At 36.5% G+C, this 27,912-nt stretch overlaps 5 protein-coding genes and 1 pseudogene across 5 annotated transcripts; 5 read left to right on the top strand and 1 right to left on the bottom strand.

The window, feature by feature from the left end:
- Positions 1–1,323: 1,323 nt before the first annotated feature.
- On the top strand, positions 1,324–2,583 carry LOC141825951 (uncharacterized). Its single transcript, XM_074713213.1, has 2 exons — positions 1,324–1,918; positions 2,000–2,583. The coding sequence occupies exons 1-2, from the start codon at positions 1,651–1,653 to the stop codon at positions 2,581–2,583; spliced, it is 852 nt and encodes a 283-aa protein (XP_074569314.1). The 5' UTR covers positions 1,324–1,650.
- Positions 2,584–6,464: 3,881 nt separating this feature from the next.
- LOC141826034 (uncharacterized) lies at positions 6,465–7,400 on the top strand. Its single transcript, XM_074713289.1, has 2 exons — positions 6,465–6,735; positions 6,817–7,400. Exons 1-2 carry the CDS (start codon positions 6,465–6,467, stop codon positions 7,398–7,400), a joined length of 855 nt encoding a protein of 284 aa, XP_074569390.1.
- A 4,173-nt stretch (positions 7,401–11,573) lies between these two features.
- On the top strand, positions 11,574–12,495 carry LOC141826064 (uncharacterized). Its single transcript, XM_074713318.1, has 2 exons — positions 11,574–11,841; positions 11,923–12,495. The coding sequence occupies exons 1-2, from the start codon at positions 11,574–11,576 to the stop codon at positions 12,483–12,485; spliced, it is 831 nt and encodes a 276-aa protein (XP_074569419.1). The 3' UTR covers positions 12,486–12,495.
- A 2,366-nt stretch (positions 12,496–14,861) lies between these two features.
- LOC141827729 (large ribosomal subunit protein uL6-like) lies at positions 14,862–16,193 on the top strand. Its single transcript, XM_074715046.1, has 3 exons — positions 14,862–15,272; positions 15,682–15,804; positions 15,956–16,193. Exons 1-3 carry the CDS (start codon positions 14,910–14,912, stop codon positions 16,040–16,042), a joined length of 573 nt encoding a protein of 190 aa, XP_074571147.1. The 5' UTR covers positions 14,862–14,909; the 3' UTR covers positions 16,043–16,193.
- Positions 16,194–16,625: 432 nt separating this feature from the next.
- On the bottom strand, positions 16,626–17,975 carry LOC141827188 (uncharacterized; annotated as a pseudogene).
- A 4,793-nt stretch (positions 17,976–22,768) lies between these two features.
- On the top strand, positions 22,769–23,612 carry LOC141827187 (transcription factor MYB59-like). Its single transcript, XM_074714431.1, has 4 exons — positions 22,769–22,907; positions 22,974–23,103; positions 23,187–23,416; positions 23,452–23,612. The coding sequence occupies exons 1-4, from the start codon at positions 22,769–22,771 to the stop codon at positions 23,610–23,612; spliced, it is 660 nt and encodes a 219-aa protein (XP_074570532.1).
- Positions 23,613–27,912: the final 4,300 nt, after the last annotated feature.

The raw sequence follows: 27,912 nt of genomic DNA, 5'->3' as shown, positions 1-27,912 counted from the left end.
GATGGATAAAAGGTGATGTTCGCTTATCGCATGTTCTCTTACCCTTTGTCGGGAGCCTATTTTCTTTTCTTCATTGTGGGCATTTCTAGCTTCAACTAACAATATTCTTTGCTACGATCCTACTACTTTTATTATTGAGTTTGTGCACAAAATTCTTGGTCAAATTTTTAGCTGGTTGGCAGGATAAATGTTTATGAAAGGTATGTGCATTGGTTTAATCATATAGGGATCGGATAAGAGCAAATGGGCTTGTTTTTTTTTGTCCTTATTTCATCAATTATCAATTTGTAAAAATTTCTCGTAATTACTTAGATATAATATTCCTTTTGGGTTCAGTTTACAAGCCATGCTAACATACTGCATATCTGAGTACAAAGGCAAAACCTTTAGGCTGCGTTTGTTTCTGGAGACAGGGACACAAATACAGAGACAGAAATAGGATTTCTGTCTTCCCCGTTTGATTTTGAGAGACAGAGACAGAAATAGGATTTTTGTCTCCGTCTCAGATAGAAATGGAGACATTTTCCGGCACCGTCACGCCGCCGTCCGGTCACCGCCGACGGAGACCATTGTAAATGCGTCCCTGTCTCTACTGTCTCTGTATTTCTGTATTTCTGTTTCTGTATTTCTGTATTTCTTAAACCAAACGCAGCCTAAAATTGTTGTGGCTGACATTTTGGAGTGACCACACTGCTAATAGTTGAAAGTGATGCAAAAATAATCTTTCTGCATGTTTCTTCAGCTTAATGAAAAAGAATTATTGGAGCATTAGATGCAACCAGATCAAGAATGAGTTTGCTGCAACCGTATCAGAATTTTTTTTTTTTATGATTAGGTTAGTACCTGAAACTTGTTAATTAATAGACGACAAGATGCTTCCTATAAAGTACTTCTTAAATACTAGAATATGATAGTTTAACCTTGGTTTGTGCTCCTCGTTCGAGTCAGAAATGAACTAACTCATCTCTTCTGTTGCTTGCCAAACCTGAAGCAGAAGCCAAAACCAGTCTGATAGCTTTGAGGTTGATGGCCAAACTTATAGAACAGCAACAATTTGACATCAATTTTAGATGTATTCCTTCCACTTGTCTTCTGTTTGTTTATTGTGGAAGCTGGTGCAATTCCACTGCCTTTCCATTAACCTTTTCTCTGACTGAAAACTGGACAGGCAGCAGAGTTGACTTTTAACTTCATAAAAATCTGCTGATGACCCACAAAAAGGCAATACCTGGTGGAGCAAAACCTCAGGCCTCACCTGCTTTTGCATTTGCCAGGAGTAGCAACTAGGAACTTATGTAAAGAAATCACATACTGTTCTCATGATGGATCATCACCAAACCTTGCGACTATGAGTTCTTATCCCTTCAGAACCAAGTCAAACAGGCTTCTCATCTTCCCTAACCCACCCACCTAAAAATAACTCTTGATCACTCATATCTTTGTATCTGTCACTCTAAGTATGCAGGTGGACCTTTTCATTAGGTTTTTAACACCTGAAGCTAAAGCTCCATCTCAACCAACATCAAGAGGTCCAAGGCAAGCTACAATTGCTGAAAAAACTTGATAGGGTGGTGGAAGCAAGAAGAGGATAAAGCCCCAACAAAGGAAGAATGAATCAATGAACTGGTTCACTTTCATAGAGTGCAGAGTATGAAGAAATTACAGAAGCTGTTCTTTAAGTGCACGAGGTGGCAGGTTGAAGAAACCACAGATCTCATCAACTGCCCTTACCATTACTTCTGCGACAGCACTTACAAGGAAGACTACACTCCGGTCGTCGACTTTCTTGTGCTCCTCTTCATCCTTATGTCGTTCATCTCTGCCACCGTCTTCACTCTTCTAGATTTCAGCCGGAGACCAACCTCGGCAGCTGATCTCAGTATTGGAAGATTGAACAGAAGGTATCTGCTGCCTTCAGGTCCAATTGCACTCCCTCTTGTTGTCCTAATCTTGGCAAATGGGCAGAGGATAAACACCATGTTCCCCCTCTCACACCTAGGCCCAGCTCTCCTCCAACTTGTCTACATTTCAGTTCTGGCTTTCAGAAACAGAGATGAGAGCGACATGAAGTATTCGGTGCTCGAAGTATCAACAGTTTCAGGGATTCTGCATGCAAGTCTGCACCTGGACTCGATCCTGGTGGCTTACTACACAGGGCTGGCGGCTCTGAGGGAGTCCACATTCTCCGGCCTCTGCGCCTCATGTGTGTGCCGCAAGCATGCATTGGTCCTCGGCGGGAGCCTTTCGGGCTACAGGGGCTGGTCGAAGGCCACAGTGCCGACTGCCATTGCTGTTTGTTCCAGGATGGTTTGCAGGGTCTTTGGGGAGGAAAGGTTGAGCTCGGCGATCAGGTTGGCAGTGGAAGGTGTAAGCTGGGTGTTTGTTGCAGTGAACTCAATTGACCTGTTGATGGGAGTTGGGAGCTTATTTGATTTGGTTGTTTATGGAGGGGTCTGTGCTTTGATCTTTCTCAATTTCCTTAGAATGGGCATCAATCTGCTTGCTTCCATTGCACGGAAGAATGGTCATCAGGCTGGGAAGAAGAAGGCTTTCTGGTGCCGTGATGTGGAGATGCAACAGTGAGTTGGCAATTTTGTTGTGGTAGGCGAACTAGAAGGAAAGACGGTCTACCTCCAGAGTTTAGTTAAGCGAAGCTTAGACACTTTGGATTATTTTACGAGATTGTTTTATAGATGTTAGGTGTACATCAAAGGATATTCATCCATACGCGTTTATGTCTCATCTGAAAGTTTCGCATGACAAAATTACTTCCAAAATGATAGTTTGGAATGGTCCTGAAGTTGTTCTTTAAAGATGCATCTGTCAATCAGGAGTATTTCATACCTTATTAACGATATTAACTTTTAGCATTTTCAATCCTTTTACCTCTTCTATGTCCGCCAAATGCTCTTTCTAAATGTTAACATAAATTGAAATCCATTTAAATGAGTTCCCAATTAGTTTGTTGGATAATTAGATCACAAATGGAATAGTCATTTAAATATTATGTTTTAGAATATGTAATTATTTATCTATAATTATTTCTCCTCATTGTGGATTTAATTCATATATATAACAATAATACATAGTTTATGGGATAGATTCACCCAAGGGAAGAATTAGTGATTAGGATGGCGACGCCCCGAGGGTGTGGCTTGGTGACAAGCGGTTGGGCATGTCTCCCAAGCTGCAAGGGTTCAATTTCCATGTAAGGCGCACTTGCCATGATTGAGTAGAACTATCAAACAGGTCAATTCATAATGGGACAGATTAATTCATTAAAAATCTATCATATGATGGGGCGTGACGGGCCAGGCCCACCAACTTGGCGGGTTGAAAAATCTTCAATCCAATTCAAGGCGGATTATGGATTAGGTGGGTCAACCCACAGACCTGTCAAAATATAAAAAATTTTAAATTTAAATTACTGTTTAACTTGGTAAAATTAAAATTTTTAAGTTTAAATTGTGGTATAGACGGATCAAGTCCACTAGTCCATTTAGTTTTCTATTTTAATTTTAAATTTTGAAGAAAAAATAAATTTTCTCAACCCGGGCCAACCTAAACCCGTCACAGGCCAACCCACGCGAGCTTAGGCGGATTGACCCATTTGAACTTACTTTAAGATGAGTTGATAAAATTTCAATCTAACCCTCATAAATTGTTTGGCAGAACGGGCCAATCTAATGGATCCAATCTAAATTGACGACTATATGATTGAGCATGGGTGTCACGTCAGGAGCTACCATGTTTTTTAAATTTACTTCATGAATGGAATGTGGGATTGGATAATCTATTTCAAGATTAGTTTCAGGATTAGTCGGATTGTAACATCCGGATATCTAAAAAGAAAAACATGGTTAGGATGGACACTTCAAAGAAGGCATTTGTGAAGAGGACCTTAGGTTTCATTCAACCAAGAAGATAAGTGGATGGACAAGGCTAAACAACATTTCGATAAAAATTAATTTTCATAACTAAGTGATCGAATAGAGATATGGATGAGTTGTTTCTTAAGAAACTTTTTGAATGAATGAATGAAAAACTAATGTTGAAAATTATAGTGATTTGATTTTGATTAATCTAAAAGTGCATAACTTTAATTTTGATGCATCAATGTTAGTAGATTAAAATTAAGATATTTTTTAAGACGTATAAAATGAAATGATATGCCAAAATAAATTAATTTAGCATCTCTATTTGGATGATATAGAAGCATATTAAATCAATTTTTTTATGAAATCCAATGAGATTGAATTAGTCAAAATTGATTGAGGGGCAAAATCTCCTCATTAGAAGTGTATTGATTGCCTATTAAAGAATAATAATGTACATCTAGTGTCAAACGACTATATCTTAATTAGTAATTCCTCGTGCTAATTGAGAAAATGGAAAGGTTCTCTCCATTAATAACTTTTATCCTAATAAATATATATTTTTCTCTGAAACAAAAACTATTTTTTTTTCTAAAACTTTAATTTATCAAAATTGTTTAATTTCTTCTTTATAATAATTAGGATGATAAACAAACCAAGCTATGTGATTTTTGAATTTATTTAATAAGATAATAAGATAAATTTAAAATAAATCAAACGGTTAAAATAATTATTCAAGTTTGACATGGTTTATTTTGAGCTTGAGTTTAATTCTAGCTTGGTTTGAGTTTCGTTCATTTAGATGTTATGAAACTCTTAATTTAAATTGTTTTAATTGTTTTAAAATTTTATATTTTTTAATTTATTTGTTTGATTATTAAGTTGAATAATATAAATTTATTTATTTTAAAAGTATTTTTGTTTATTTAGCATGATGATAATACAAGTTTGTCTTTAGCATAGTAAATTTTATTGATGAACATAGTTCAGAATATTATTTATGAATATTATTCACGAACATAAATAAACTGAGCACATATCTATTTTAATTTATTTAATTTAATAAATTATTTAAATTTATTGTATATTAAATGAATATAAATAAATTTAAAACATCAAATTAATTTATGAACATTTCGATTCATTTAAAATCCTAATAAATAATAATTATCCTAAAAATTTATATCAGTTTTTTTTAATTTATCCTTTTCACATGGCTGGATTTTATTTCTATATTATTTAAAATATGCGTGTGTTTTTGAAAAAAAGACCAAACCCTAGGTATAAATAGAAATCCTCGGTCGGCAGTTTTAGGGTTTTGTTTCATTTTACATTCGAGCGGTCGAAGGGGAGAGAAGCGAACAAAAACTTAGAGTTGGAGATACATGGACGGAATTAATTAAATTCAAACTGAATCTTTAATTTAAGTTTAAATGTTATTGATATAAAGTCCAAGTATATAAAAGTAATTTAAATTATGTTAATAGGGAATTCAGATAAATTAAAAAATATTTTAAAAAAAATATAGAATATTAGTGAAGGAAAATTATAATTTCGTCGCTAATTAACGACGGAAGTATAAAAATCTGTCGCTAATATTCTATATTTTAAAAATATTTTTTATTTATCGATGAAAAATTATTATTCCGTCGTTAATTAGCGACGGAATTATAATTTTCATTGCTAAAATACTGAAGGAACAGTGTTTCCGTTTGCCTTTTTAGTGACGGAATTAGGATTCCATAGTAAATATAGCGATGGAAATATAACGTTGCGTCGCTAAAGTTAGCGACGGATTAAAACGTTCCATCGCTAACTTTAGCAACGGATTAAAATATTATGTCGCTAATTAGCGATAGAAATTAAAATTTCGTCGCAAAGATGACTTCAGCACTAAAAAAAAGTGATGAAAAAATTTCGTCGCTATTCCGTCGTTAGTGTATTTTAGCGATGGAATATTCCGTTGCTAATGCTGGTTATTTTTTAAGTAATATAAACTAAACTCATTTAATTTAAGTTATCTAACTAAGATTTATCAGATTTTGAATTATTGGATGTAAATTAAATATATAAAATCTGTTAGTCCGTTCCGGTATTATTCGATATGAATTAAATATGTTGAATCTATTAGTCTGTTTCGGTATTATCGAATAGAGATTAAATATATAAAATAGGTTAATCTGTTCCGTTATTATTTATTAGCTGATAACGGATTGGATTACTATATAAGTGGCTTGATCCCTGAGGATTTAGGACAATTAGCATCTCGTCTTCGTTTCCCACTGACGAAGGAGTTACAGTGCTGTCATCTTAATTTTCTTCGAAGATCACCCTGTTGCTTCCGCTTCATTTTTTTTCCATAGGGATCGAGGAGTCAACGTTGCAGGACAAAGACAATGACTCTTCAATCAGGTTATTTATCATTATTTTTCATAATTAATAAGTTAAATTATATTTCGTTAAAATTAGATCATTATTTATTTGTATTTTTAATTATCAAAATTTTTATCCAATTTATAAAACTTATACGACTTAAGATTTACAAGTTCTTTCATCAATGAACCAGTTCACCTTCATAGAGTGCAAAGTATGAAGAAATTACAGAAGCTGTTCTTTAAGTGCACGAGGTGGCAGGTTGAAGAAACCACAGATCTCATCAACTGCCCTTACCATTACTTCTGCGACAGCACTTACAAGGAAGACTACCCTCCGATCGTCGACTTTCTTGTGCTCCTCTTCATCCTTATGTCCTTCATCTCTGCCACTGTCTTCACTCTTCTTGATTTCATCAGCCGAAGACCAACCTCGGCAGCTGATCCCAGTATCGGAAGATTGAAGAGAAGGCATCTGCTGCCTTCAGGTCCAATTGCACTCCCTCTTGTTGTCCTAATCTTGGCAAACGGACAGAGGATAAACACCATGTTCCCCCTCTCACGCCTAGGCCCAGCTCTCCTCCAACTTGTCTACATTTCAGTTCTGGCTTTCAGAAACAGAGATGAGAGCGACTTGAAGTATTCGGTGCTCGAAGTATCAACAGTTTCAGGGATTCTGCATGCAAGTCTGCACCTGGACTCAATCCTGGTGGCTTACTACACAGGGCTGGCGGCTCTGAGGGAGTCCACCTTCTCTGGCCTCTGCGCCTCATGTGTGTGCCGTAAGGATGCATTGGTCCTCGGCGGGAGCCTTTCGGGCTACAGGGGCTGGTCGAAGGCCACAGTGTTGACAGCCATTGCTGTTTGTTCCAGGATGGTTTGCAGGGTCTTTGGGGAGGAAAGGTTGAGCTCGGCGATCAGGTTGGCAGTGGAAGGTGTAAGCTGGGTGTTTGTTGCAGAGAACTCAATTGACTTGTTGATGGGAGTTGGGAGCTTACTTGATTTGGTTGTTTATGGAGGGGTCTGTGCTTTGATCCTTCTCAATTTCCTTAGAATGGGCATCAATCTGCTTGCTTCTATTGCACGGAAGAATGGCCATCAGGCTGGGAAGAAGAAGGCTTTCTGGTGTCATGATGTGGAGATGCAACAGTGAGTTGGCAATTTTATTGTGGTAGGCGAACTAGAAGGCAAGACTGTCTACCTCCAAGCTTAGTTAAGCGAAGCTGGGACACTTGAATTATTTTACGGGATTCTTTTATAGATGTTAGGTGTACATCAAAGGATATTCATCCATACACGTTTATGTCTCATCTCAAAGTTTCGCATGACAAAATATGTGCTACTTAGTTCCTACTACTATCGAAGAAATCAATAGTAACCCTCCACTCCTTGGTTAGACATGTGCTTTAAGCGAGTCAGGCCGATTTGTGGACGCACTCGGAATTTGATCTTCGACGTTTCAATATCTAATACACAATAAGATTGTTCATCGCAAACTATAACTCCATGACACTTGCATTCCAAACTTGGGAGAGGTCGACTTCTGTTGCATAGCGCTGAACTTCCAAAATGATAGTTTGGAATTGGAATGGTCCTGAAGTTGTTCTTTAAAGATGCATCTGTCAACCAGAAGTATTTCATACCTTATTGACGATATTAAATTTGAGCATTTTCAATCCTTTTACCTCTTCTATGTCCTCCAAATGCTCTTTCTAAATATTAACATAAATTGAAATCCATTTAAATGAGTTCCCAATAAGTTTGTTGGATAATTAGATCACAAATTGGAATAGTCATTTAAATATTATGTTTTAGAATATGTAATTATTTCTATAATTATTTCTCCTCATTGTGGATTTAATTCATATATATATAACAATAATACATACTTTATGGGAGAGATTCACCGAAGGGAAGAATCAGTGATTCGGATGGCGACGCCCCGAGGGTGTCGCTTGGTAACAAGCGGTTGGGCATGTCTCCCAAGCTGCAAGGGTTCAATTTCCACGTAAGCCACACTTGCGACGATTGAGTAGAATCTATCAAACGGGTCAATTCATAGTGGGATAAATTAATCCATTAGAAATTCATCATATGACAGGGCGTGACAGGCCGGCCCACCAACTTGACGGATTGAAAAATCTTTCAACACAATTCAAGACGGATTGCGATTAGGTGAGCCAACCCACGGACCTGTCAAAATATAAAAAATATTAAAAATTTTAAATTTAAATTACCGTTTAAATTGGTAAAGTTAAAATTTTTAAGTTTAAATTGTGGTATAGACGAATCAAGTCCACTAGTCTATTTAGTTTTCTATTTTAATTTTAAATTTTGAAGAAAAAAATAAATTTTCTCAACCTGGGCCAACCTAAGTCCGTCACGGGCCAACCCACATAAGTTGCGGGCTTAGACGGATCGACCCATTTGAACTTACCTTAAGATGAGTTGATAAAATTTCAATTCACCCCTCATAAATTGTTTGGCGGAGCGGATCAATCTGATGAATCCAATTTAAATTGACGACTATACAATTGAGCATGGGTGTCACGTCAACAGCTACCATGTTTTTTAAATTTACTTCATGAATGGAATGTGGGATTGGATCATCTATTTCAAGATTAGTTTCAGGATTAGTCAGGATTGTAACATCCGAATATCTAAAAAAAAAACATGGTTAGGATGGACACTTCAAAGAAGGCATTTGTGAAGAGGACCTTAGGTTTCATTCAACCAAGAAGATAAGTGGATGGACAAGGCTAAACAACATTTCGATAAAAATTAATTTTCATAACTAAGTGATCGAATAGAGATATGGATGAGTTGTTTCTTAAGTAACTTTTTGAATGAATGAATGAAAAACTAATGTTGAAAATTATAGTGATTTGATTTTGATTAATCTAAAAGTGCATAACTTTAATTTTGATGCATCAATGTTAGTAGATTAAAATTAAGATATTTTTTAAGACGTATAAAATGAAATGATATGCCAAAATAAATTAATTTAGCATCTCTATTTGGATGATATATAAGCATATTAAATCAATTTTTTTATGAAATGGTGTCAATGAGATTGAATTAGTCCAAAATTGATTGAGGAGCAAAAGCTCCTCATTAGAAGTGTATTGATTGCCTATTAAAGAATAATAATGTACATCTTAATTAGTGTCAAACGACTATATCTTATTAGTAATTCCTCGTGCTAATTGAGAAAATGGAAAGGTTCTCTCCATTAATAACTTTTATCCTAATAAATATATATTTTTCTCTGAAACAAAAACTAATTTTTTTCTAAAACTTTAATTTATCAAAATTGTTTAATTTCTTCTTTATAATAATTAGGATGATAAACAAACCGAGCTATGTGATTTTTAAATTTATTTAATAAGATAATCAAGTTAAGTTAAAATAAATTTAAAATAAATCAAACTGTTGAAATAATTATTCAAGTTTGGCATGATTTATTTTTTGAGCTTGAGTTTAATTCAAGCTTGGTTTGAGTTTCGTTCATTTAGATGTTATAAAGCTCTTAATTTAAATTTTTTTAATTGTTTTAAAATTTTATATTTTTAATTTATTTGTTTGATTATTAAGTTGGATAATATAAATTTATTTATTTTAAAAGTATTTTTGTTTATTTAGCATGATGATAATACAAGTTTGTCTTTAGTATAGTAAATTTTATTGATCAACATAATTCACGAGTATTATTTATGAATATTATTCATAACATAAATAAACTGAGCACATATATATTTAAATTTATTTATTTAATTTAATAAATTATTTAAATTTATTGTATATTGAATGAATATAAATAAATTTAAAACATCAAATTAATTTATGAACATTTGGATTCATTTAAAATCCTAATAAATAATAATAATCCTAAAAATTTATCAGTTTTTTTTTAATTTATCCTTTTCACATAGAATGGCTGAATTTTATTTCTATATTATTTAAAATATGCGCGTGTTTTTGAAAAAAAAAACCAAACCCTAGGTATAAATAGAAATCCTCGGTCGGCAGTTTTAGGGTTTTGTTTCATTTTACATTCGAGCGGTCGAAGGGGAGAGAAGCGAACAAAAAACTTAGAGTTGGAGATACATGAAAGGACGGAATTAATTAAACTCAAACTGAATGTTTAATTTAAGTTTAAATGTTATTGATATAAAGTCTAAGTATATAAAAGTAATTTAAATTATGTAAACAGAGATTTCAGATAAATAAAAAAAATATTTTAAAAAAATATAGAATATTAGCGAAGAAAAATTATAATTTCATTGCTAATTAATGACGGAAGTATAAAAATCCATCGCTAATATTTTGTATTTTTTAAAATATTTTTTATTTATCGATGAAAAATTATTATTTAGTCGTTAATTAGTGACGGAATTATAATTTTCCGTCGCTAAAATACTGAAGGAACAGTGTTTCCGTTTGCCTTTTTAGTGACGGAACTAGGATTCCATCGTAAATATAGCGACGGAAATATAACGTTCCGTCGCTAAAGTTAGCGACGAATTAAAACGTTCCGTCGCTAACTTTAGCAACGGATTAAAATTAAAATTTAAAATTCTGTCGCTAATTAGCGATGGAAATTAAAATTTCGTTGCAAAGATGACTTCAGCGACTAAAAAAACGACGAAAAAATTTCGTTGCTATTCCGTCGTTAATGTGTTTTAGCGACGGAATATTCCGTTGCTAATGCTGGTTATTTTTTAAGTAATATAAACCGAACTCATTTAAGTAATCTAACTAAGGTTTATCAGATTTTGAATTATTGGATGTGAATTAAATATATAAAATCTGTTAGTCTGTTCCAATATTATTCGATATGGATTAAATATGTTGAATCCGTTAGCCTGTTTCGGTATTATCGAATAGAGATTAAATATATAAAATAGGTTAATCTGTTCCGTTATTATTTATTAGCTGATAACGGATTGGATTACTATATATGAGGTTTAATACCTGAGGGTTTAAGACAATTAGCATCTCGTCTTCGTTTCCCATTGACGAAGGGGTTACAGCGTTGTCATCTTAATTAATTCTCTTCGAAGATCACTCTCTTGCTTCCGTTTCATTTTTTTCCATTGGGATCGAGCAATCAACGTTACAGGACAAAGACAATGACTCTTCAATCAGGTTATTTGTCATTTTTTTTCACAATTAATATATTAAATTATATTTCGTTAAAACTATATCATTATTTATTTGTATTTTTTAATTATCAAAATTTTTATCCGATTTATAAAACTTATAAGACTTAAGATTTACAAGTTCTTTCATCAATGAACCAGTTCACTTTCATAGAGTGCAAAGTATGAAGAAATTACAGAAGCTGTTCTTTAAGTGCACGAGGTGGCAGGTTGAAGAAACCACAGATCTCATCAACTGCCCTTACCATTACTTCTGCGACAGCACTTACAAGGAAGACTACCCTCCGATCGTCGACTTTCTTGTGCTCCTCTTCATCCTTATGTCGTTCATCTCTGCCACTGTCTTCACTCTTCTAGATTTCAGCCAGAGACCAACCTCGGCAGCTGATCTCAGTATCGGAAGATTGAAGAGAAGGCATCTGCTGCCTTCAGGTCCAATTGCACTCCCTCTTGTTGTCCTAATCTTGGCAAATGGACAGAGGATAAACACCATCTTCCCCCTCTCACGCCTAGGCCCAGCTCTCCTCCAACTTGTCTACATTTCAGTTCTGGCTTTCAGAAACAGAGATGAGAGCGACTTGAAGTATTCGGTGCTCGAAGCATCAACAGTTTCAGGGATTCTGCATGCAAGTCTGCACCTGGACTCGATCCTGGTGGCTTACTACACAGGGCTGGCAGCTCTGAGGGAGTCCACATTCTCTGGCCTCTGCGCCTCATGCGTGTGCCGCAAGCATGCATTGGTCCTCAGCGGGAGCCTTTCGGGCTACAGGGGCTGGTCGAAGGCCACAGTGCCGACTGCCATTGCTGTTTGTTCCAGGATGGTTTGCAGGGTCTTTGGGGAGGAAAGGTTGAGCTCGGCGATCAGGTTGGCAGTGGAAGGTGTCAGCTGGGTGTTTGTTGCAGAGAACTCAATTGACCTGTTGATGGGAGTTGGGAGCTTACTTGATTTGGTTGTTTATGGAGGGGTCTGTGCTTTGATCTTTCTCAATTTCCTTAGAATGGGCATCAATCTGCTTGCTTCTATTGCACGGAAGAATGGCCATCAGGCTGGGAAGACTGTCTACCTCCGAGTTTAGTTAAGCGAAGTTGGGACACTTAGATTATTTTATGGGATTCTTTTGTAGATGTTAGGTGTACATCAAAGGATATATACAGGTTTATGTCTCATCTCAAAGTTTCGCATGACAAAATTGACGCTTGCATTCCAAACTTGGGAGAGGCCGACTTGTATTGCATTGAGCTGAACTTCCAAAATGATAGTTTGGAATGATTTTTTTTTTTTTTGCAGAAGAAAAAAAAAAGATATTAAATTTGAGCATTTTAAATCCTTTTACATCTTCTATGTCTTCCAAATGCTCTTTCTAAATGTTAACATAAATTGAAATCCGTTTAAATGAGTTCCCAATAAGTTTGTTGGACAATTAGATCACAAATGTCATTTAAATATTATGTTTTAGAATATGCAATTATTTATCTATATAATTATTTCTCCTCATTGTGGATTTAATTCATATATATAACAATAATACGTGCTTTATGGGATAATTCACCCAAGGGAAGAATCTGTTAGGATGGACACGCCTCGAGGGTGTGGCATGGTGACATGCGGTTAGGAATTTCTCCAAAGTTCCAAGGGTTCAATTCCCACTTTAGACGCACGTGCGACGATTGAGAAGAGATATTAAACTGGTCAATTTATAACAGGATGGATCAATCCATCAGAAATTTATCAACGTATGATGAGACAGAACGTGTCAACCTACCAACTTGATTGGTTGAGTAATTGTCAACCCAAGACGAATTACGAGTTAGGCGGGTCAACATACGAACCTATCAAAATATAAAAAATATTAAAAATTTTAAGTTTAGATTACTGTTTAAACTGATAAAGTTGAAATTTTCAAATTTGAATTACGATTTAGACGAATCAAGTTCACTAATTTATTAAATTTTCTACTTTAATTTTAGATTTTGAAAAAAAAAAAATTTTCTCAACTCGCGGTCCAACTCATGCAAATCACAAGCCTAGGCGGGTTGGTCCATTGAATTAATAAATTTTCAATCTAACTTGTTTAAATTATTTGACGGGGTAGACCAATCACACGGCTCTAATCTAAATTGATGGTTATATGATTGAGCATAGGTGTCATGTCAAGAGCTATCATATTTTTTAGATTTACTTTATGGATGGAATGTAGAATTGAACTATCTATTTCAAGATTAATCGAATTGTAAGGTCTAAATATTAAAAAAAATTAGGATGGGCACTTCAAAGAAGCATTTGTGAAGAGGCCAAATAAGTGGATGGACAAGGCTAAACAACATTTTGATAAAAATTAATTTTCATAACTAAGCGATCGAATAGAGATATGAATGAGTTGTTTCTTAAGTAACTTTTTGAATGAATGAATGAAAAATTAATGTTGAAAATTATATAGTGATTTGATTTTGATTGATCTAAAAGTGCATAACTTCAATTGTGATGCATCAATGTTAGTAGATTAAAATTAAAAGATTTTTAAGTAGTATAAAATGAATGATATGCCAAAATAAATTAATTTAGCATCTCTATTTGGATGATATATAAGTATATTAAATCAACTTTTTAATTAAATCCAATGAGATTGAATTTGAAATATCGATCATTAGTCAAAATTGATTGAGGAGCAAAAACTCCTCATTAGAAGCTAATTGATTGCCTATTAAAGAATAATAATGTACATCTAGTGTCAAACGAGACTATCGTGGTTTTCAAATATATTTAATAAGATAATCGAGTCGAGTCAAGTTAAACCAAATGTAAAATGAATCAAATTGTTGAAATGATTATTCAAGTTTGGGATGGTTTATTTTTTGAGCTTGAGTTTAGTTCAAAGTTGGTTTAAGTTTCGTTCATTTAGATGTTATAAAGCTCTCTATTCAAACTTATTTAATTATTTAAAAATTTTATATTTTTAATTTATTTATTTGAGTTTGATAATACAAATTTATTTATTCATTTTGAAAGTATTTTTATTTATTTAGCATAATGATAATACAAGCTTGTCTTCAGTATAGTGAATTTTATTGATGAACATGATTCATAAATATTATCACAAATATTATTCATAAGCACAAATAAGTTGAATATGTATATGTTTAAATTTATTTATTTAATTTAATAAATTATTAAATTTATTTATTTATTTAATTTTATATTAAATAAATAAATTCAAAATCTTAAATTTATTTATATGAATATTCGATTCATTTAAAATCTTAATAAATAATAATAATCCTAAAAATTTATATCAGTTTTTGTTCTAAATTTATCATTTTCACATGGAATGGAATGACTGAATTTTATTTCTATATTATTTAAAATATGCGCGTGTTTTTGAAAAAAAGGTCAAAACCTACGTATAAATAGACATCCTCGGTCGCCACTCGCCAGCTTTAGGGTTTGATTTCATTTTGCATTCGAGCGGCCGAAGGGGGGAGAAGCAGCCGGCGAGAGCGAGATGAAGACGATTCTTTCGTCGCAGACGATGGATATCCCCGAGGGGATCACCGTGAAGGTGGACGCCAAGATCGTGGAGGTGGAAGGCCCCCGCGGGAAGCTCACCCGCAACTTCAAGCACCTCAACCTCGACTTCGCTCTCCTCGAGGGGGGCAAAAAGCTGAAAGTGGAGGCGTGGTTTGGTTCGCGTAAGACCATCGCGGCCATTCGTACCGCCATCAGCCACATCCAAAACTTGATTACCGGTGTCACCAAGGGATACCGCTACAAGATGCGTCTCGTCTACGCGCATTTCCCCATCAACGCTTCCATCCCCAACAATTACGATTCCATTGAGATTAGGAACTTCCTCGGGGAGAAAAAGGTCGGACCTCGCTTAATTATGCCCTGTGTTTTCTATCCATTTCGTCCTTTTACCTTTTCACTTTTGCTGCCGCATTGCTTTCTGCTCAGCGAGTAAATTTGGCAATTTTTGTTTGGTTTGGCATGGAAAAGTTCTTAACTTGCCTAAAGTAATCATCGTAAAATACATTAGTTCTTGAAGAACCAGCTCCGAATTCACATCCACTCAGAACTTGTTGTCCCTTTTTGTCTCGCAAAGTTAGCATTTTTATCGATTTCCCAGAGACATGGTTTGCAAATCAAGATGGAAATTTATCCAATTACCAGTGCCAATTCAAAAAGAATTCCTGCCTTCCTGAATTGTGTGTTTGCGTTTTGGTTTACACCTAGGGTTTATTGACATTAATGATGGAGATTTGCTGTTGTTGCAGGTGCGGAAAGTTGATATGCTTGAAGGTGTGAAAATTTTTCGGTCTGAAAAGGTGAAGGACGAGCTTATCCTTGATGGAAATGATGTCGAACTTGTCTCTCGCTCTGCGGCCTTGATCAACCAGGTCTGTTTACTGCTCTGGTGATGCGAATTTTTGACCTCATAGTTAAACAACACGAAATCAACAAGAAGCTATCATGCTTTATCAGAGTTAATACATGATTGTTATGGTATAATAGCTATTTTTGGGATTAACACTATTTCATATTCGACAGAAATGTCATGTGAAGAACAAGGATATAAGGAAGTTCTTGGACGGTATCTACGTTAGCGAGAAGGGAACAATTGCTGAAGAAGCTTAGTTGTTTTGAAGCAGCGAGAAAGCTAGTAAGAAGACTGTTCGATCGAAATCTTATATTACAAAGTTTGGTTGGTTTTTATTTCAGTCGATTTTGTGTTTCTGGCTTTTCTTCGAGTTCAAGATATTTAGCTGTGGAGACTCACCTTTTTTTTTGTCCTCGGATCTGATTCTCGTAATCTCGTTCGTACCTTGCTCGAATGCATCGATTAGGGTTTAGGGTTTAGTTACAGAGATCCCAACTAGTAATTATAACAGAAGAATGAAGACATTGTATTTACCGTGAAAATTTCTAGTTACATTTGATGGAATGAATGTAATTGAATCACTCACATCCTCGCACGATGGATTGTCGAGTGAAGCCGAGGAAGATCGATCTTAGAGGAAGCAGAACAGGATGGTGAAAAAAAAATCGATTACAGATTACAAATCAAGATCCACATTCAACTCAAGCATTTTACGTGTTTTTCCAGAAGAAAGAAGAGTGAATTTGGAAGAGAACACAAGAAGTTGCAGATGCATCCATGAATTTTAAGCTTAGCAAGCTCAAGCAGCACCGTGCCGGAGAGGTCTCTCCAGTTAGCATGTTATTGATCTGTGTTTGGCGATCTTACCTCTCTATATTTGCTGGTAGTGTTCGGAATCCCTTTGGCAAGTCTGCTGGAAGGACGACGAGAAGAGGCGGTGTCTTCTCCTGGGTTCTCGCAGCTCCAGTGCCTGCCGACTGTGCCCAGAATTGGAATCTCATCAGCTGGAGGGCTCTTGCTCGGGGATCTCCTCGGGGAAGATATCGTCGACGATTGCTTGATGTCTTCGATGGTTAAGGCGTCCAAAATCGGGCGGTCCTCTCAGCTGAGTGACGAGTTTGACAGGTGAGAATTGCTCGGTGGAGGCGTCTCCAAGGTTGAATTGCTGAAGGAGGGTAGCCAGTTTGAGAGGCTGGCGTCCACTGAGACCTCCTGTTTTGGAATCGTCACCTTGATCTCCGACTCGGTGATCGACGTCGGCCGGTTCTCGAGCTCTTCGCCAAGGTTTTGTTTGTCGGGTTTCTTTGCCGGCACAGCACGCACCTTGATTTCCTTCCATTGGGAGAGGTTCTCGACGGGGTTGAGCACTGAATGCACGAACTGGCTCCGGTCGCGGCCTCCGGCGGTGGGAATTGACTGCTTACCTGGGAGAGGTGCGGACGCAGAGTCGAGTTCAGGGCTACTGACCTCCTTGTGTAAACCCTGCCTCTCCTTGTCGAGTGGTAAAGAAAAGAAGGAATCGTAGGACTCTTCCTCATTTTCTTTTTCTTCTTCTTCTTCCTCATCGAAGTCGCTATCAAATTCATCTTCTCCAGATTCGCAGCCGTGGTCGTCGTCGCTGCTCTCACAGTTCTCGTACCTATGATTCGAGGGGAATGCTCCCAACTTTGGATAAGATTCGTCTTTTTTCCCTTTGGTCGGCTTCTCTTCCTCGTCGATTTCTTCGGCCTCCTCATCGTCGGAAACAACCTGTTCATACGTCTTGATGTTTAAATCAAAGGTCACCTTCTTCCTGCCGCCTCCGGCGTTCCCCTTCTCTACATTCTCCCTGCCAAACAATTCACGCCTAAATCGAGGGCAATAGTAGTACAATACTCTCAAGAAAAGAACCACATTACTTCTTCTTCTCCGGAAGAGCGACCGCAACAGCGACCACTTCCTCCGGAGGCAAAAGCTCCGGCGCGGTGGGATTGGGGGAGATCTGCTTCGCCGAGGGGATCGGCTGCTGGCAGCGTTCGCTCACCTGTAAGAAATCACTCGTCACGAAGAACCGACTGCAAAACCTAGAAGGCACAGCGAAGAAGGCGATCGAGCAAAGCATACCCGGCGCTCACGTGACGGCGATCTCCTAGGCGATCGACGGCGCTTCCGATCCTCGGGACCCTTGAAGCAGCCAAGAAAGCAACCCATGGGGAGCAGCGATCCGAGATCTCTTTCTCTCTATATGGCTCCGGAGAGGAGAGCTCAAAGCTTCTCCATGGGAGCAGATCGAAGCAGAGAGGAAGAGAGAAAGAGGGTGAAAATAAAAGAGGCGGAATGAAACGGTCAAGAAAAAGTGGGCATGGCTGGTTTTGGAGTGCTGGGGCTGGGGGAGGAAATATGACCGTTAGAAAAGGAGGAGGGCGGCGACGGAGCAACCAAGGTAATTTTCCTAAAACCACCTCGATTTTTTTTCATTTTACTATAATTTTTATTGAATTATTTTTTTTCAAAAGGCATCCCACTTCTTATAAAATAATATAAATATCCTTTAGTACCGTTCATTTTCCATTTAAAATCCTAAATTGATCGGATATTTTATAGCAGTTACAATTTAAAAAAATTTATGATTTAATTCCAGTCAAAAGTTATAATTTTTTAAAATTTAAAATTTAATATTCATCGATGATAGAACTTCGTAACTGTTACAATACGCCTAAAAAAGTTATAAGCAAAAGCAAAAGTTACAATCTCTCAAATTTGAGGAGGTTCAGGCATCTTTTGGCTTAATACATGCAATTTTTGTCATTGTGGATGGGAGACAAGAGTTTCGTTGATTGCTTTGTAGTAGAGGCTTTTATGTTTCTGGATAGTCTCTACAATTTTTGTTGTCATAGATGGAAAAAAATGGTTTTGGTTGCTTGTCTGAAAAGGCTTTTGTGTTTTTGTGTATACGTTTTTTTAGGATTTTTTTAGTAAACATTATTTTCCTAATTGTATCTCGTTTAATTATTTACTTTTACCCATAATTTTTTTCATTTATTTATTTGGTTATAGATAGGTGATCAAAATGATACACGTAATGATTTTATTAACTTGCATCATATGCATCAATTTATATCGGTTTAAGTTGTTTGTTTTGGTGGTGGCTTAGTATGCAAGAAATAGATATAAATAAAATCAAATTAATGTCTAATTTAAGAAGTGGCTGATTCTTAAATTTTTTTATAACTTATATATTTAATTTTTATTTTTCCTCTCTTTCCTCCCAAATAGAATAACATACGTTAGGCTAATAAACTTTTTCTCCCTTCAAAATAATAGGAACATAAATACTTTACTTCTCTTTCTTCCTTTTTCGTTAATGAATCTTTCTTTCATCCTATCCAAATAAAATGTCAGCAGGAGAGGGTTTAGAATCCATCCAAGTAGTTCCTTATGGCCACCGACCACACTATCTCGCAATCCCGTTATCTAGAGTCATCAATTTGAATCGGCCCCATTGATTTGGTCTACCACGTCAAACAATTTAAGCATTATCAATCCATTTAAGGTGAGTTCAAGTGGGTCAACCCACCTAGGGCCCGCGACCCACGTGGGTCGGTCCATTGTAAACTTGGATTGGCTCATGGAGTTGAGAAATTTTAATTTTTTCCTTTAAAATTTAAAATTAAAATAGAAAACTCAAAGGATTAGTGAGTTTAATCCGTCTAGATCACAATTCAACTTAAAATTTTCAATTTGATTCTTTTAAACTATATTACAAATTTAAAATTTTTAATATTTTTTATAGTTTTTTATTTTTTTACAGATCCATGGATTGATCCGTTTAACCTGTAACCCGTTTTGGATTGAGTTGGATTGGAGATTTTCCAACCCACCAAGTTGGTGGGTCGGTCTGTCCTGCCCCATCATATGACGGGTTGGTTCGCTCTGCCATGATTTGACGTATTTAACAGCTCTACCGCTATCTCTCCTGCTCCACGGAGGCCACCCCACTTTCGTCGAACAGAAAGGGGAAGAGTTTTGTTTTGTCTTGTTTTCCCCTCTATAATGGGTTAGTACGCCTAGGTCAAGAAAGTCAAGATCTAGTCCAATTTGTAGTAATACCACAGAGGCAAGGCCTGATCTCGTGGTCGACTGACTCAGTTACATGCCCAACCCCACAGCTAACTTGGTTGATCATCTAGCTTGACTCAATGCCCCGACCTTCTGATCAACCGCCCAAGCTCACCCCTCTAGCTCAGTGGTCGATCTTCGACTTGGCCTCCTGGTCAACCGCCCGAGCTTTCCCCTTTAACTTAGTGGTCGATCTCTGACTCAACCCCCTAGTCAATCGTCCAAGATCTCCACTCTAGCTCAGTGGTCGATCTTCAACTCAACCCCCTGGTCAACCGCTTGAGCTCTCCCCTCTAACTCAGTGGTCGATCTCTGACTCCAACTCCGATCGAGTTCCTTAATTTCATGACCAAGCTCATGCCCGACTCCTAGACCGTCTGACCGCCCGAGCTCCCCACTCTAACCCAGTGGTCAAGTTGCAGCTCGACTTCCTAGCTAATCAACTGACTCTACGACTCACTCGGCGCCCCACTCAGTGCCTCACTAGTTTTGCTCCTAAATGAATATGTGATCTCCTAGCTAGAGGTCGACCCCTAAGTTAGCTTAGCCTCTCCGAGTCCATGCTTCTACCCAGATCGCTGCCAAAAGGACACGTGCAATGATATAATATTTGATGGGTTCATCTACCTCATCAATACAACATGATTAACACAGCGTGGTCCTACCATACCAAGTATGGGCGATAAGACTCTTAACTGCCGCGGCGATGGGATATTCTCCTTACTTGCGACGAGACATCTCCCCCAATGACTCTACATAATGACCCTGCTTCTTGTGGGCACACGGACACGTACACACAATCAACACTCTCATTCTCTAACATTTCTAATTCTTCTTCCTCTCCATCTCTGGTTCGCAACCTGATTTGAGCGTTGGAGTGGTTAAATTAGGGCACCTCTGACCTCCATTCCCTTCTTTTCCCCATCTTTTCTTTTTGTTAATGAACCTTCCTCTCATCCCATCCAAACGAAGAAGAGATGGGTGAGTGAAAAGAGCTATGACTGCCAAGGGCGGAGCAAAGTTACAAGCTATTCGAGTTGTAACCCGAGGGCCCGACAACGCTGAGAAAGAAAAAAGTTTGGATTTACAAATGGAAGAAAGAAAATTTTGAAAGAATGAAGCAGATAACCCGGAGTGTCGCATCGACGTAGCCCACCATTTGAGATCAGCTTGGGTAAATTATCTGGGCTTGCTTCGCCATTCGCCATTGATGACCACTAATATTTACTCTAAATTTAAAATTAAAATTATGAATTCTATTACTTTGTATGAATGTGTTGTGAATTATTTAGACTAAATATTAGAATCTTTCCTTTTTTAAAAAAAAGGGCAATATTATTGATATCTTATCATCAATATTTATTTTAATAATATAGGTATAATTCTGAAAGTAGATGGTCTTGATTTTCTTCATTTTGCTTATCAAGTAAATTTAGAATATAATTTATAAATATTCAGAAGTTAATTTTTAAAATATTTATCCTATTTAAAATTTAAATCCTCGCCATCTTATTACCTCGCTATTGAATGCAATGATTTGTCACGCTATAACCCTCTTGCTTTGATAACCTCTCAGATCTGATGATAATCCACGATTGAGGAATCGGAAAGACTGAGAAGCTAGGATGCATTGGCCAAGCCATAAGATGGATTTGTCTAGGTGTAGCTCGAGAGGAAGAGGAAGGTATGGTATTCGGACGCTTCATAACAAAGATATAGTGTTCGACACTCAGGACTTAGGTACTCGAGAGCTCTGCATCATTCGACACTCAACACTTGGGATTCGGATGCATGAGAGTTCGAGATCGTTAATTAGTGCTCGAAACTTGAGATTCAGGCACAAGAGAATTCACAAATGCCCACGGATGAGGGGGTTTGATTGGGAGACGAAACATTTTAGGGAAAAAGGTGATCAGTAATACCGAACTTTAGACATTACTAAGGGATCAACAATGAAGCAATATCACAATCAGAAACCATTACTTGGTGGAGAGGATAAAAGGAGACTAATAATCTAAGCTATTTCACTTCAAAATATTTTTCTTTTGTTTTTCCACGTAGTCTTACATTGTAAGCATCGGAAGGGTCGCGCCAAAATAGTTCGGCGTCCTCAAACCAAATATTAACGTTGCCATGAGGGTCATTCGACAGCGAACATTCAAATTTCAACATAACACTCTTCATTATCTATTCATTAACCCAGGTGTCGACTGTGTGACTGATCACTGCATAAGAAATTGCCCATAATCATGCAAAAGACTAAACAATGCGTCAGTGCTTCCCCGAATTAGCATCCCACAACAATAAACAAGGATTAATTAGATTGAGCATTAAGAATGATAAAGGATACTTAATTAGTTGGTGACGAGTAATTGGCACTCACCTAGGTCTTTCGAGAAACATCTACTTAATTGCATGCCACTATAACTAAGCGATCGAGCATTAATTGCCTTTGAGACATAACTGAATTAGTTACGATGGAATAGAATTGTAGAGGAGGATAAGGATTCGAATCTCGACTTCAGCAGAGATAATATCCTCCTCCGTCGTGATTAATTATAGTTTCTCGATTTACCTATTTACAGATGGTTATATAGTTGACTGTGTGAGATCGTTGGAGTGACGAATTCAATAATTGAGCATTAATTCTACTCCAATTACTTATTTATTTATATGATCGATGACTAGATCGATTCACTAAAGCACAGGGGGTACGTGTGTGTAAGCCATGGTTTTTCTTTATGATCAAAAACATGGATCTGTGCACGTTGTCATTCTTCGCAACTTTAGGTGATTCTCGAAGAGCCATGGCAAAAGTTGAGTATCACTCTGTCGCACGATCAATAAATACGGCTGCTGGTAGAGGTGGAGTGAGTCGAGGAGGCATGGATGGTCGTTCTGTTGTCGTCGGGGGCGACGAGGGATGGAGAAAAGGTCCGTGGAGTGCTCAAGAGGATGGCCTCCTCGTCCACCATGTCAACCTCCATGGCGAAGGCAAATGGAACTCAGTTGCCCAGTCAACAGGTGCATCGATCGATCGCCTTGAATTTCATGGTGTAATCGGTTGGCTCATCGATCGTGTGGTTTCAGGGCTGAGGAGGAGCGGGAAGAGTTGCAGGCTGAGGTGGGTGAACTACCTGCGGCCTGACCTCAAGAGGGGGAGCATCACTCCGGAGGAGGAGATCGTCATCCAACACCTTCACGCCTTGTGGGGCAATAGGTACTACTTCTTCTTCTTGATAATATAATGGATCGATCGATCGATCAGGGCTGATCGATTTTGGATGCGTGTGTGAGTTGCAGGTGGTCGGCCATTGCTAGGAACCTGCCCGGGAGGACTGACAACGAGATTAAGAACTACTGGAGGACTCATTTCAAGGCGAGTGGCGTGGGGAAGGCGAGAGCGAGATCTCTTGCGAAACAGCAGCGCCGGCGGCAATGGGGACTGCAGAAGCAGAGGATCGTCGAGGGAGCGCAACAGCAACAGCCGCAGCAACTTGATGGCGATGAGGAGGAGGAGGAGGAGAGATGGGGCGAGTGGCGGAGGAACAATCGGGGGAAGTGTCAGTTGGCGAGGCACAAAACTGCTTGGCGCTTCATGGCGGCGGCGGCGGCGGCGGCGGAGGCTTCTTGGATGAGTGCTTGAGCCAGGGCTCCGCTGAGGAGTATGGCTCCTGGGGGTGCTTGTGGAACCTAGTTGACATGCCAATTGATGATTACATCCTATAAATTTTAAAGGCATCAAAAGAGTATTTTTTTAAAAAAAAAAATTAGGATTAGCTATTACTCATTTTTTAGTAAAAAAATAAAATCGATCATCACAACGATCTTACACAATCGACTCTATGATCATTTATAAGAAGATAAATCATAAAAGTTGACCAGGAAATAATATTATTTCAATTTCGTCATGATTCGACTCTTGTCCACTTCAACAAAGACTCTGTCCACTTCAACAAATCTGTAAATAACCAACTCAATCATGCCTCAGAGGCTTAGGATTAGCTATCCAATTCTTATAATCTGGGATGATCAATTTGATCGCATAAAAATTTCTCATAGATCATCAAGATAAATCTAGGAATACGAACGAATAGAACTTGTTCTTGAGTTTTTCATATCAATTTGAAAAATATTTGATATGTATTTGAAATTATCAAATTCAAGTCAAACTCGAACATGTTTGATAATTTTTTTGAATCGTTTTGTTCGATTGTTCATGAGCTCGCGTTTAATTTTAATACACTCTGTGAGTAGGTAAATCGAGAAATACAGTTGACCACGATGGAGGAAGGTATTGTTTTAGCTTCGCTGAGATTCAAACTTTTGTTCTCTTCTACAACTCTGCTCCATCGTAACCAACTCAATTATGTCCTAGGAGTGAATTTAAGTCATTTCGAACTATAGTTCAATTATGTTCGAACAATTTGAATCGAACTTGAACTCAAATTTTATTTTGAATCGAATTCAAACTATAATTATTTATATTTTCAAACTTTGAATAAAAGTTTAAATATCATATATATTTTTCTTAAAATGTTAGACAGTCACTTAGGGCTATAAATAAATTTGAAGTTTTAAAATAAATTTGATGTTTAATTTGATAAACTCGTGTATGTTCCTTTAATAGTAAAATAATATATAAATAAACAAACTTAATACTAATAAACTTAGTTTAATTTATGAATAAATTTATTTGTTAACTTAAATAAAATTAAATTATAAATTTATTTTTAAAATTTTGTATTTAATAAGTTTCCTGAATTAGATGGATGCTAATTAATTGATATATAAGAATAAAAACGTTGTTAGTTGAGCTCGATAAAAAACCTCAAACTTAATAAAATTTTTAATAAAGAAATTTGAACAAACTAAGTAAATGAATAAACTTTAATACATATAAATTCAGCTTAGTTGGATTGCACCCCTATCATCAATCAATGGTTACTTAGCTAGTGATAACGAAGTGTGTTTTTCATGGACGTATAAGAGTTTCAATCCATATAACAACATTATTGGAATGAAAAAAAGTTTATAATTTGTCTTTACTCTGAGTAACTTTGATAGCACTGATCTATTAAGCCTGATTATTGTTAAGATTAGAGTTTCGTTGCTATAAGGTAGGGTGTATTCAAATAAACTTATCAACCGTTCATGCAGTGCATGTGTTTGTTCGTATTAAAGTATAAGCTGTTATGGTCGTAAGGAATGGGTCGCGGTTAGTCAAGTCCGAGAGAGGCTATCAGGTGCAACGGCACCGGTCATAGAGCTTGGATCGAGTCGAATCCCCCGAAACCCCCTCCTCTAGACGAGGCGTGTAGACCGAGTCGGGGAAATCGGATTCGGGCCTGATGGAAGGTCTCTGTCACGGTACCAAGTCCTCTCGATAAGGCTCTCCACCCTCAAGTCAACCGAGCCAACTCCTCATCCTCACGATTCGGGCGCAAGACATGTCGACTCCTTAGTTCTGCCCTGGCCCCGTACAGGCTTGTTCTCTCTCCCAAAGACCACTCTTCCATCATGCAGTTGTGAATGTCCTCCTGCCGCCCCTGCAATTCATCATGGCAACACTCTGACATATGTGCGTGACATGACCTCTCGAATATAAGTCAGTGATGGGACATATGCGTTGACTATACCATGCCTTCTGACACATTCATAACAGTGATAGAACTTCAATCACATCAGTGATATAACACAACGTCTTCAAGTTATATACATAAAAGGCTAGTCTTGTACTGGAGGGAGGTATGCAATCTCACAAATCCTCTCTCTTCACTCTCGTTCCCTTTCTCCTTTTACATGAACTGACTTAAGCATCGGAGTGGTCGTGCCAGGGCAACCCCTGGCCTTCCTTCTCACGATGTTTGTGAGTGCAGGTCCCAGAAGCTTCGCGTCTCCCTTTCCGCTTAAGCTAGCTCAAGTGAGGTGCTGAGAAAGAGCATCGCATCCAGAAGCAGATCTCAACAGGAACATAAACATATGTTGAACAAATGTGAATAGAAACTAATGGTGGATGAAAGAGACCCCGTTGCGAAAGGGACTATTTAGTCCCACATTAGTGATTTCATAATAAAATAGTTGAGTTATAATGTATCATAAGCATAACAATTGTGAATATATGCACAAGGAAAGATTTTGTCTTTGTAAGGATGATTTGGCCTTCCGCCCTCAACCCATTTAGATTAGGCAGTCTAAATTAGAAGATTGTCCAAGAACTTCATCATATTTATTTTAGCTACAAATTAGGTATACATTTTGTGCAAGAGATAAATTAGAAACGGGTGGCGAGTTGATTCAATCATCAACTCGTGTTTATGTTGTTTAAGTTTTCAAACATTAAAAACAAACATATTTGTTTTGAAAATATTGACAACTTAAATGATAAAATTTAGTTTTAAAAACAAAAATTGCCTTATGGACACCAAAAAAAAAAAAAAAAACTCCTATCGCCTAGTTATTAAGTTTTCTATTAAATTAAAAGTTAACCTGATTTAGATTTATTTTTATAATTAGAAGTTTTTAATTGTCCTCACTATTCAAAATTTGCTAATGAGTTTTATCGATAAATTACCCCTAAGATACAACAAACCTTTCAATATGATATCTAGCAAAAATATTGAGTTGTCAAAATCATACTTTAGATCTCTTAAGGCATCCCTAGTGGGGGATATTTGTAGGATGATTTAAAAAAAAATATCCCCGTGGACAACTATTCTCCATTGTGGGAGAATATTTTAGCAATGATTAGAATTCATCGGGCATAAATTTGTGCCCGATGATTTCTAAATTTTTTTAATAAAAATAAATTAAAAAATAAAGCAGTATAGGTCCAGTGATTTTTATTTGTTAGATTTTTTTTGAAATTATAAATTAGAGCTATAAATATTTTATTGATGAAATATTTAATTATAAAATTTAGAAGTTAGATATTTAATAGGTAGGACCCATAAATATTTGATTTGTGAGATATTCATTGTAGAAGTTGGGATAATATTTGAGAGATGAGATATTTAGTTGATGATGTGGATGTGAGAATCACAAATATTTGATGGAAATATCCTCTACCACTGTGGATGCTCTTAAAAGTCTGAATATTTATAAAGAGATTGATGTTTTTTCATTTCAGTAAAATGTGAAATTTGTTACCCCAACGGTCTCACACGATTGGTCCCATGACCATTTGTGAGGAGGTAAATCGAGAAGTTGCAGTTGACTACGACGGAGGATAGCATTGCCTCGGCTTCGCTGAGATTTGATTTTTATCCACTTCAACAACTCTGCTCCGTTATAATCAACTCAATTATGTTCTAAGAGCGATTAATATTTTTTTATAAATCAATATGTCTTTTCATCAAATGATGTAACCATCATACTTTTTTAGTCAAGAGATACATGGGTGCAAACAATAAAACAATTCAAATGAAATGATACAATAGAGATATATTAATTCAACTCACATATATATTTGAATCTCTTACAATAACAAATTCAAAATTAAAAATAATATTGAACCTTATAAAAAATAAATAAATTATTTCCCAATGCATACATAGTGTAGTTTCAACATATTTTTTTTTAAAATTAAAATTAATAAAATCTTATTCATTTTCATAATATTTTTAAAATATTAAATAATTTAAAATTTTATATAAAAATTTATTTAAAAAAAACTCGCCAATCCTAAGTCTGAATGAAAAAGGATATTTTTTTTTAATTTAAAAAAATATATTAAAGACCTTTTTTTACCTAGGGCTTGAAAAAAAAAATATGTCCATGTTGATTGATTAAATATGATATTAATTTTTGGAGATAATTAATTTCCCATATGAATTGATTTAAAAGTCCTTTGAGTTATGTTGCTGAAATGAGGCCCGACGACCACTTTGATGGGCATCTCCTCACCAACCAAACTTGATGCTCACGTCTCAACGAATCCAATTCTTGGTTGCTCCGTGTCTTCTAGTAGTGAAAATTTCACCATATAAACAGTTGTACAACGAGTTAAGTCGCTTTGTGATTCGATAAT

The sequence above is a fragment of the Curcuma longa genome, chromosome 4, assembly GCF_044706935.1.
Source record: "Curcuma longa cultivar G26 ecotype Majalengka, Jawa Barat chromosome 4, ITB_CL_G26_1.1, whole genome shotgun sequence".
NCBI lineage: Eukaryota > Viridiplantae > Streptophyta > Magnoliopsida > Zingiberales > Zingiberaceae > Curcuma > Curcuma longa.
The sequence above is the reverse complement of the archived record's forward strand: the minus strand, read 5'-3'. Positions and strand labels throughout refer to the sequence as shown.